Source organism: Notolepis coatsorum (genome assembly GCF_963971535.1).
Source record: "Notolepis coatsorum genome assembly, chromosome: 8".
Taxonomy (NCBI): Eukaryota; Metazoa; Chordata; class Actinopteri; order Aulopiformes; family Paralepididae; genus Notolepis; species Notolepis coatsorum.
Window position 1 is genome coordinate 68,420,796 of NC_140172.1, and position 12,476 is coordinate 68,433,271.

Sequence of the window (12,476 nt, forward strand, 5' to 3'; positions counted from 1 at the left end):
CCGTCCACGCCCCGAAAGCGCAGTCTTCCTGTCCCGTTATTCTCCGGGCGTCGTCTCGATCCGTCTCACGTCGACCGTTGCTGCCGTCGTGTCCGCAGTCGTCATCTTGTCCGTAGCCGCCATCTTGTCCGTAGCCGCCATTTTGCTTAGTACAATGTACTGTTATGAACCTCAAATAAAACTGTTGTGGCACTAGCAATGCTACTCTCTCCACCTTCAAAAAGAAAAAAGCAAGAGCACAACATATTTTTCTCTTTACTATTATAATACAGTTAACCACTCTCTCCACCTATTCAAACAGAGCAAGAGCACAATACCATATTCACTTTACTGATGTACCCATCAACAATTAAAATAGCCCTTTACACAAACATTAAATAACAGACCTTTCATTACAATACTATAATAACAGTAGCCACTGCCAGAATAGTGACACATGTATCGCGTGTGGTGAGCACACGCATGCATGCACAACGAAGACAGAAGATTGCGTTGTCTCAATCATTTTAACTATAAAATGAGCTCAAAGTATGAGCTCACTGACTGAAATTTCCAACAAAAAGCATCAATTGTCAAATAATATTGATCACATTAACTAGACTAGATGTTTTTGAGGAAATTAGAAAGGGAACAACAACTTAACCCTTGTGTCTGATCAGATTCTTATTTTTTGATAACTTTGCAGTGATTATGTTTCTAGCCAATATATGTGGCAAAGGTGTGTAATCTTTGAATTATTTTGACTTTCTCTTTCATAAATTGTTTATTCAACTTCAGCCCCGATCATAACCACCACATATTGTTTTTTGTAATGTCAGATTTAACAACTCCTTTCAGAAAAGTGGGAGTATTTCATTTTTAATCTGAAGTTGAATAAAATATTTATGGAAAAGAAAGTGGGAAATTATTTCAATTATTTTTCAATTTAGTCCCCTAATATGGTAAGAGTATAACACTTTAGTTTTCAGACACAAGGATTAAATGATTTATTTGTTTCTTGGCAGATTTAACATTGGGCTTTTGACAGGGGAGATGATGCATTGCATGGTAACGTTAGCTAGCTAACATCCACATGTTTATTTTTATCACTGACTAACCTGCTGGTTCCTTGACCTTGGTGCAAGAAAACATTTGATAAATGTTACCGGATTTAGCAGCATCTCCTGTAAGGGCCTTTCTTTTTCTTTGTTTTATCCCTCTCTCCTCCACCCTTTCTCTTTCTTCCACTGTCCATCTTGACATCAACGTTAATTGACTTTCGCTCTACTGTATCTCTCCCGAGTCCCTCACTACCTGGCTCACTGCCTGGCTGTTATTCTGCATCCGAGTGCCATCTGCCATTCCATTCGCCGCCTCCGCTGTCAATCAGTTGTATCGCCTGGTCCCGCCTCCACCAATCACAAGCGGCAGCACGGTTCCATTTGTGTGTGTGTGTGTGTGTGTGTGTGTGTGTGTGTGAGATCCGCGAGAGGGAGATAGTCAGATAGTTCTCCAACTCTGTCACAGACAGTGAAATCCTGGTTGTTCCCCACCCACCTAGGTTATCTAACTATCGTGCCGCCACAACTAGGAACAATGGCCTGACAAAAAAAATAAAAAATTATAATAATCTTTTTTTTGTATCTGTGCAGGCCAGGCCACCGGGAAAACTCCCGGTGCTCCCGATGGCCAGTCCACATCACAGACACACACAGTATCCACATCACAGACACACACAGTATCCACATCACAGACACACACAGTATCCACACACAGTATCCACATCACAGACACACACAGTATCCACATCACAGACACACAGTATCCACATCAGACACACAGTATCCACATCAGACATGACACACACAGTATCCACATCACAGACACACAGTATCCACATCAGACACACACAGTATCCACATCACAGACACACAGTATCCACATCAGACACACACAGTATCCACATCACAGACACACAGTATCCACATCAGACACACACAGTATCCACATCACAGACACACACAGCATCCACATCACAGACACACAGTATCCACATCACAGACACACAGTATCCACATCAGACACACACAGTATCCACATCACAGACACACACAGCATCCACATCACAGACACACACAGTATCCACATCAGACACACACAGTATCCACATCACAGACACACAGTATCCACATCAGACACACACAGTATCCACATCACAGACACACAGTATCCACATCAGACACACACAGTATCCACATCACAGACACACAGTATCCACATCAGACACACACAGTATCCACATCACAGACACACAGTATCCACATCAGACACACACAGTATCCACATCACAGACACACACAGCATCCACATCACAGACACACACAGTATCCACATCACAGACAGCATCCACATCACAGACACACACAGCATCCACATCACAGACACACACAGTATCCACATCACAGACACACACAGCATCCACATCACAGACACACACAGTATCCACATCACAGACACACATTCAAAGCAAACAATGGACAGAAGATCCAGAAACTGTGCAAATCATTATTGTTTTTTTTTGTCTTATCTTGTCTATATATATCCTGTGTATATATATATATACTTGCTTTGTTTTGTTCTCTTATTTTATACGTATATATGGTTTGTCTTCTTGTATACTATTTTGTTTTGTATCATTGTCAAAGAATGAAAAAAAAAATAAAAAAAATATAATCATAATATAAAAGGGTACATGGTACACTGTATCCTGTAGAGGGCAGCATACACGTTACACGCATTCAGTCTGCAGTCAATCTAAAAAGAAGAAAAGCGACTTCCTAACTTTACCCATGTCTCCTTTGAATGGTATGACCTGTCTCTGGCCTTGAAGCCTGGTGCTTGTTGCTCTGCTAGCCCGCTTTGAGGGTTATTGGACTGGTTTGGCGGACTAAACGTTAGGTTAAACTAGTTACCGTTAACCTACTATAACGTTACAACAAGTAAGCTAGTTAGCTGGCTAACATTATAGCCTAGCAGAGCCACAATGCTGACATGTAAGACCGTATGGAGGAAGCTTGCACCTCTTGCTACCAGAGCCTCATCAACAGTGTGCCGGTCAAATAATGTGAAGAGAACAGGCAAGTGACTTGCTGTCTTCTTGTTTTGCTCGGTGACATAAATAACATTAGTTAGCTAGCGTTACTGCTAGCAAATGTTGTGTAACCCCTACGTGTCTCGAACAAATAGCTAGCCTACCGTCAGTTGTGTTAGCTATCTACAATGGTTAGTACAACTGGCTGTCGTTAGTAGTAGCTAGGTTAGCTTTCTTAACAAGTAAGACACACAAGTGCAAGTTCAACGTCGTTGCTGTCTTTGCACAGGTCATTATGTAATGCGTTAGCCTGGTAATGGTACTGTAACTAAGGCACGTGTCCTTAAACAATTACCAGCTGTACAGCTATGTCCATGTCAGGTTCTACTGCAGGACACTGGAGTGTAAATGTGCGTAATTAGACTAGTATCCTTGCAATATATTTCGCAGTACCTATGCAACAGCAAATGCAGGTTAGGTTAGTGTAAGCCTTTTTCAAAAACAGAGCTGTACAATGATGCACCAATGATGTGCAGTTGAAGTGTATTACCGCAGTAACCTTGCACTACATTAGCTGCAAACCAAAAGCCTAAATAACCCTGTAGTTTAAAAAGTGCACAGATCAGTAATTTGCTGAATCATCCAGAGATATAGAGGTACAAACATAACTGCACTACCCTGTGGAATTGTGTGGCAGTTGGTATGACCACATCATCACTGCACATATGCTGCCTCTCCATTGGCAGTGTTTTGCAACTGAAATATTTTTCCTATTGGTTTATCATAGGAGCTGAACCACTGTTGTTTTCCTATTGGATTATTATTAGTAGTAGTAGTAGTATTGGGGTGTTCCCAATAGACCCTTTTGTTTATGATTGTTGTAATATCATGAGATAGCTAATTTTCTAGCCTAACTCTGCACAATGATGGTAACAGTGTTTTGTCAGCTTCACAATAAATATAACCCCTATTGTCTAGGTGCGTGTGGGAATAGAGAGTAGTTATATTTCATACTGGCTGTGTGTCTTGCTTTGTCTGTTGCACTGCTCCGTGTGCCCATGGGTGCTGCTTGCTGAAATGATTTGACTGGGCAGGGTCATGCCTCCGCTGCGTGTATATACGCAGGTGTGTTTGCTGCCGGGTTACATATTGCATAATTAAGCAATAATACACGAGAAGCGGTGGGATGTCATGAATATTGCCGCCCGCAGCCACGAGAGTGAAGCTCGAGTGGCGTCATCACAGCCGTGGCAATATTCATGACATTCCACTGACTTCAGAGTGTATTATTGCTTAATTTTAATTATGCAAATTTTAGAGACAGGTTCAAATGTGCATTATAGGCTCCCCCAGCCCTCCACAATGCAATTGACCCCACGTCACTCTGCCCTACACTGGTCACTGGTGTTAGCGTTTTTTTTTTTTTTTTACAGACAATTGGACAGACTTAACATGATCAGCAGAGTTGTAAATGAATCTCATTGCAAAAATACTCCAATGGAGAGGCATATGTGCAGTGATGATGTGGTCATACCACCTGCCACAATTCCACAGGGTAGTGCAGTTGTACCTCTACATTCTGGATGATTCAGCAACATTACTGCTCGATGCACTTTTTAAACTACAGGGTTATTTACGCTTTTGTTTTGCAGCAAAGGTAGTGCAAGGTTCAAATGGAGTAGGCTATCAACAAGCTTGGGAACACAATGGTATTAGTCTAATGTAAGCGAAAGTCGTAAAAAGTCATCAGTGGCACCTTGGACAGTTCCGGGAGGGAGGCCTAAATATTAAAGGCAACCAACTTGTGTCTAACCACGCCCAACTTGCGTCTAGCCACGCCCCCGCGGCGCTCCGCTCTGCCGCGGAGCTCGGTCTCGGCAGCATTATGTAGCAGTAAACCCCCCTTTTTTACTATCCAGAACTAGCTCAATTGGCAGCGCTGCATTGCTGTGGATCCTACGGCCCGTTCCTGGCAAGTTCGCATTCGCATTCTTTCGCCGTTAAGTTTAGGCATAACTTTAAGCATTGTTTCGGAGTTGGTTAAGGTTAGGCATTGTTTCGGAGTTGCTTAAGGTTAGAAGGGTTAAGTTTAGGCGCTGTTAAGGATCTGGTTAAGGTTAGAGTTTGTCTTAGAGAATGGCAATATTTTTTAACTTGCATTCTTTCGCCGGTTAAGTTTAGGCATTGTTTCGGAGTTGGTTAAGGTTAGGCATTGTTTCGGAGTTGCTTAAGGTTAGAAGGGTTAAGTTTAGGTGCTGTTAAGGAGCTGGTTAAGGTTAGAGTTTGTCTTAGAGAATGGCAATAGACAGCCTATTTCCGCGCTGCAGGCCTGCAGCGCGAGGCAATAGACAGCCTATTTCCGCGCTGCAGCTCTCTCGCGCTGCCGTGGTCACATGGGCCAATCAGAGAAACGCTAAACACAAGTTGGTTGCCTAAAATTTTTTAAGAATATCGTTAGATGTAGGCCTGTCCTCTATATCTATCCACTCGTTTATAGTTAACGGGTACGTTAAATCAAACGTAATGTTGTCCACGGAGTAGGTCATGTTGACAGCTTCCATTTGATGAATGGCAGTTGAAACTTTCTACATCATTCTAAAGCCAGCAGCACAGTGGTATATTCATGTTGATTTAACGGTAACCGTGAATGTATCATGAATATACTCGGATACACTAAGTTTAGAACGCTTTCGACCAATCTCAATGCGTGGTCGGACCTACCTGTTGTATAATGTAAATATAACAGTAGGCTAATTAGCATATTTACATGTAGTAATAATACATTTTATTTGGTGGCGCCTTTCAGGACACCCAAGGTCATCTTACAGATCATAAAAAAAAACACAGCAAGGCTATTAAAAGTCTAGGTTAAAAACAAAACAAACAGGCGGCTACGTGGTGCAGTGGGCAAGGCGCTCACCACGAATACTGGAGACGCTGGGTTCGCCTGTTCGATTCCAGCGCTCCACATTGCTTTCAGTTTAGCTGGTCGTCCGTACTAATACACATTGGCAGTATTAGGGGGTGGGAAACTGATGGGTGGGGATCGGGCGTTGTGGACAGCGACTCCTACAGGTCGGTTGGTGCGCCTGCGCAGTAGAATTAGGAAGCGATGGGGGCGGCGCCCCTCCAAAGCGCAGACCCCTGACGCTGAAAGATCGCGCCGCGCAGGTGAAAAGATGTGACTGCTGTTACCTCGAGTATCGGAGGGGACTCGTGCTATGTATGACTTAGGCCCCGTTTAGACGGAAACGCTAGCAGGTGAATCCGCACATTTTTTTTTCCGGATGTGCCGTTCGTTTATACGGAAACGGCGTTTTTACGGGGTGAAACCGCAAAAAAGTGAGACTACCTTCCAGGGTGGAATTCCTAGAAACGCAAAAGCTTTGCGCTCTCGTCTAAACTGTCGAACCGTATAAATCTGTTAAAACGATGACGAAAGGGTTGTCACGGCTCTGGTCGCGCGTACTGCTTACGTCACAGGTAGCAGGTATGCGCCAGTAGCCGAGACGTAAACAAAGCAAGTATGTCTGACTATATCAACGGAGATCACCTGAAGGCTACATTGGCAGTACTTTTAACCCTTTCACTGCCACACGACAGAAGGTTAACCCTTTACTATCACACAACCGGCTGTCGTGTGGCAGTGAAAGGGTTAAATACACAAGAATCTGTCCCGCGGCGTGAGTGGACCCACTGTCTGTGAGTGACTCTGCTTTGGTCCAATCACATTCCCCATCCACAGTCTGCGAATCAGAGGCAGAGTAGGGCGGGTCTTCACAGCACGTCATGTGACATATGCGCCAATCGTGTGACAGCGGGGCTCCGTCGTTACAGCGTCGTCTGCACGGAGAATCCACCCCAAAACGCTCGTCTAAACGCAAAATTAAAAGTGCAACCGCAAGACGACTTTTGCGGTTTCTGTTCAGACTTCCATCCCAAAACGCTCGTCTAAACGTAGCCTTAGTCCACATTGCAGCCGGCTTGGGAGAAAAAGTGGATCAAAAAACAAAAACAAAAAACAAACAGGAAGTATAAAACAGTGAAGTTAAAATAACAAAACAAACAAACAGCAGGGGGTATGGAACAGTGAGTGACACAGGTTATAGTGAATATGCACGTTTAAACAGATGGGTTTTCAGTTGTGATTTGAATGATAGGGAGTCAGACTGTCGGACATGTGGGGGCAGGGAGTTCCAGAGTCTGGGAGCCGAGCAGCTGAAAGCTCGGGCACCCATGGTGAGCAGCCATAAATATCAATGTTTTAACAAGTAGAGAATTAATAGCATATATTGTTGACCCCTGCAACTAAGGGCTGCAACTAATGACTATTTTGGTAGTCGACTAATCTGTCGATTATTTTTTCGATTACCGGTAGTCGACTAATCGAAAAACAATTATATAAAAAAAAATATATATATATATATATTTTATTTTTTATTTTTATATATATTTTTTGCACTACCTATCTTTGTGAAAGTGGCTTCTCAGCTCTGGTCCAGCTGAAGACAGAGCAGAGGAACAGATTGGACATTTAGCATGACCTCAGAGTTGCTTTGAGACTCTTGTCAGGACCAAGTTATCCCATTAGTTCCCCCAAACTTACTGTCGGTCTGTTATGTTAAGCTAAGAAGTCTTCAGCTGGCTGGACCAGAGCTGAGAAGCCACTTTCACAAAGATAGCTAGTGCAAAAAAAAAAAAAAATTATAATATTTTTTATTTATTTTTTATGACCAATCGACGCAACAATTCCTCGTCGATGATTTTTTATAATCGACGTCGTCGATTATGTCGACTAATCGTTGCAGCCCTAATACAAATAGTGTCAGGATACAGGGATATAACAAGATACTTATGTATTGTCTGTTGGGCTGGGAGATATGAAAAATTCATATCCCGATAATAATCTAGCCTTTCTATTTTTCAATATCGATGTCACAATATCTGTTCTGTTCACTTATGCAAAATCACATGATGGATAATCCAATCCATTTGCTGTTCATCGCATTGAACTGCATAATAATATTGAAGTGTGATATCATGCCAAAATCTTGTTATACTCATGTAAAATCCCCTCAAATATTGTAGATATTGTAGAACTACTAGTCTATATTACTAAAACATCAAAATATTCAAGTAGAATATGTAAACATTTTAAACAAAATAATCTGAAATAATAACTTCTTCTATCCCCTCTGGAAATAAAATGTCATCAATTAGATTTCTATTTACGAGAAAGTAGGAAATTCAATGGCCTTCTTTGGTGAAATTCAAGGCCTTTTGAGACTTTCAAGCAGTCAGTCAACCCTTCTATATGAAGGCTTTTCAAACAAGATGGTGCTGATTGGCAATTACGGGGTGGAAATGTGCAATAAAGAGCCATTTGCTGTAATTTCCTCAACTTAAAAGCATAATTTCAATAAAATAGCAAACACAAAGGACACAACAGAGGACTGAGCAATCGCATAATAGTCTGTTTCTAAGCTGGCCCCAAGCTTTCACTGTAAAACCAAAACGTGTTACTTTCTTTCTTTAAAAAAAAGAAATGTGTATAAATGTGAAACACATGGTGATGCTGGCGTGTTGTCATAGTTGCACTGTGCCCCTATACCATTGTTTAGGGTAAGTAAGAAATTCAATGTCCTTGGATGAAATTCAAGGCCTTTGAGACTTCAAGCAGTCAAGTCAACCCTTCTATATTTAAGAACATTATTTGAGATTGTTATGTCGTCTTTCATAAAAAGCCATGAAATATTCTAAAATATCAGAACTCTGGCCATTGTGTATCGATACACATAAGCCATCACTGCCATGGAAAGGCAAATCTTTGCAAGTTGCAACCATAGGCTTATTAGATTCCCATCATCGCCTTTTTGTACTGTTGTGTGGGTTTATGTAATGAACGTCTGTCGTCTAATATGGTTACAGGGTTGAACCATGTCAGAAGACCAGTTTCTGTTCCGCTGGTCCACATGTCCACTGGGCCAGCAGGGTCTGGAGCAGACAACCGGATGTATGTCCTCCTGGTGGGAGCAGCCTGCGTTGGTGGGGGAATATATGTAAGTAAATAAACTACTGTCCCTATTTGTTGTCAACAGTGGGTAATGACCTACCTAATATCTCATAAGCATCTGGAATTTAAAGGGATATTTCACGTAGGTAGAACTTCACTAAAATCACCAGTCTTATCTAAAGTAATCTACAAGTAAGCTAGCGACCACTGCTGTCCCTGTTGTCCACTGTCAACACCACCATTCCTCCCAGGTATCAGGCTCTCTTACCTTGCAAGGGCCCACATGTGGGCCCTCTTGAGGACGATTTGCCCACCGGCACTTTGGCGACCACTAGTGGCTCAGGTGTGCATATTTTGTAATACAATATATATTTCGTATTAAAGCCCCATTTGTTGCCTGTCGATAGCCCTTTCAGGTGACAAAATCCGTTCAGCGGTTCTGGAGTTGCATGCCGATATTTGAGGCTTGCGCAAGGTACACGGTATTGCGCAAATACTACTCCCGACTCATGGGGCTCTAGTTCCGTCAATCATTTGGCGATCTCGAAAATGATTGGACAGGGTTGTAGCCAATGAGTGTGGCTTTCCAATGAAACCCCAGCTGGGGATGTACGAATCAGGGACCTAGGTGAAAAGATACGAGCGAAAACAGGAAAACAACGTCAGCAACAACGTCAGCAACAACGTCAGCAAAACAAAAGAGATGATTGTGGACTTCAGGAGGTCGGGGGTCAAGGACTACAGCCCCCTCAGCATCGACGGGGCACCGGTTGAGAGAGTGAACAGTTTCAAGTACCTCGGAGCCCACATATCCGAGGACTTGACATGGACCACACACATTGACAGTGTTGTGAAGAAGGCACGACAACGCCTCTACTTCCTCAGGCGCCTAAGGAAGTTCCAAGTCAGTCAGAAGATCCTTAGGAACTTCTACTCATGTACAATAGAGAGCATCCTGACCGGCAACATCACCTCCTGGTTTGGGAATAGCACTGCACAAGACCGTAGCAGACTACAAAGAGTGACACGTTCAGCCGAACGCACAATTAGAGGGGGGCTTCCCACCCTCCAGAACATTTACAACAAGCGGTGCAAGGGGAAGGCTAAGAGAATTATTAAGGACTCGAGCCACCCGAACAACTGCCTCTTTGAACTGCTGCCGTCAGGCAAGCGATACCGGAGTCTTAAGGCGAGCACAGAAAGACTCAGAAGGAGCTTCTATCCCCAGGCCATCAGGCTGCTAAACGAGAAAAAATCGCTAAACGAACAATAATCACTATGCAACAACCATCAAATGCACACAGCACACACACCCACACGCACACACTCACTCAAACAAACAACACACTGCAGCACCCACTCTCCACACTTTAGATCACACAAACACACTTACACTTTATATTTATTGATAAAGGATTTGCACTACAACTCGTACACCTACTGTGAATTGTACCTAAACTGTACCTCGTCCATTTGTGCCTTGCACTATATAGTATAGTATTGTAAATTAGTACACTGCACAGTATTGTATATTGTATGGTAACTACGTCTACGAACATTGTACATATGTCTAAACTGAACACTGACCTCTTTTTTTTACTTCTAAATTTTACTATGTTTTTATTTCATACTTATCTTGTCATGCACAGTCTCTGGAGCGCAACAGTAAGAAGCATTTTGTACAAAAGTATTCTGTACTTCTGTATGACAACTATTAAAGAAACTTGAAACTTGAAACTTGAGGAAGAGAAAAAACGCAGAATGAATTGAAGTCTATGAGAAAACAGTGCTTTTCTTTTGTACACAGTTTACCAAAATCACTCCCATCACTCATTTCTGAACGGATCTTTATGAAATTTGGACATGTACTACATAAGACTTCAGGCTGTGGATCTCGGGATTTTTTTGAATATGAATTTCTGGGGAAATACTACTTCTGGACTACTAACTAGTACTACTACCTATGTTACTCTATTTCATTACCACTAAAGGTGAGTTTTCCTTATTGTATCAGAAACTCACACTCCTATGAAGATCTGTCTCCCAGCCTGTATGTCACAGCCTGCGAAACAGCTCTGCCTAAGAAAGACAAAATCTATACCAAATCCGGACATCCACGACCAAAATAGTTTGAAAGAAAATGTGTCTAACTTTGAATTGAATGTATACACAAATTATCACCAACATTTAAGCTTGTCTTACCATTTATAAATTATGTGATGTAGTTATCAGAAAAGTAAGACTATATTTTCTGTGTAAGGAAACCATACCTGCGTTCATTGTCATTCCCATGAATAAACAAGGCTGCACAGATGCTGTGTGTTATTATTTATGAAAGAGACAAAAGAATATGGGGGGAACAATAATATAATGTTACTTTTTAATACTTTTTTTTTTAGTATTGTGTAGGTCAGGGGTCAGCAACCTTTTTGACATGGAATGCCTGTTTGAAATATAGTTGTAACTAGTGTGCCTCAACAATATTCCATGCATCGTATTTTTTTTTCTTATCAGGTCTTTTTACATTATTACATCATTATTGTTATTATTAACAATATTATGATGGTTGTATCAACCCTAAATCTGAGTTGGGCGGGGGGGGGGGGGGGGGGGGTGCAATGCAGACAAACAGCTGCATACAGTGCGACCATTTCACTCACATTTGCCCATTCATTTTTGGACACATCACACACCATCGGTGTGTGTACTGTACGTGTGCTGTCATAGCTCCACCTACAGGCCTAATGGAGAACACCAGGATGTGAATGGAGGGTGAATGTGAGGTATATCGTGTAATTAAGTTTTGATTGATCGCAGGACTACACTGTAAAAAAAATAATAATAATAAGTTACCAGAACTTAAAAATATTGAGTTCAGTTACTGTGCATTAAGGTTTTCAGTTTTCAATCCATAATAACTTAACCGAAAAATAAGTACACAACCACATTATTTCAACCTAATAAAACTTGTAATTGTTTTAAGAACACAAGTTGACTTGGTAATACTCACATTTTGAGTAAAAAAATTGCTTTTAACATGTCCAATGTTCAATGAAATAGAAAAATAAATAATAAAATGTGTTGATTAATCCCACTGGTCACAATGGTGACATAATGTTTTTGTTATAAGGCTCTGCAAATGTTACTGAATGATGTAGCAATGTATTTCCAGCTAAATTGAAATAATAAACCAATAAAGGGTCTCAATTAAATATGTGGTAGTAAAAAGAACCTGTGGGAGGATTTCAACAAGATAAATGCGACAACAGTGCAAAATATTTCACTATAATATTTCAAAGCAAAAACATTTTTTGAATGATGCCCCCTGTGCCTATGAAAATGCCCCCGCGTGTCTATGCAGGCACGCGTGCCTAGGGTTGCCTACCCCTGGTG

At 41.7% G+C, this 12,476-nt stretch overlaps 1 protein-coding gene across 12 annotated transcripts in view; it reads left to right on the plus strand.

Annotated features, from left to right (window-relative positions):
* Positions 1 to 2,843: 2,843 nt before the first annotated feature.
* The window catches only part of aifm1 (apoptosis inducing factor mitochondrion associated 1), a 51,345-nt gene continuing 41,712 nt past the window's right edge, over positions 2,844 to 12,476 (plus strand). For all 12 annotated transcript variants that reach the window (XM_084320089.1, XM_084320095.1, XM_084320094.1 and 9 more), the window contains exons 1-2: positions 2,844 to 3,116; positions 8,999 to 9,129. In XM_084320089.1, the coding sequence (XP_084176215.1) occupies positions 3,023 to 3,116; positions 8,999 to 9,129 (225 nt within the window). In that variant the 5' untranslated portion in view covers positions 2,844 to 3,022. The remainder of the gene's footprint in view (positions 3,117 to 8,998; positions 9,130 to 12,476) is intronic.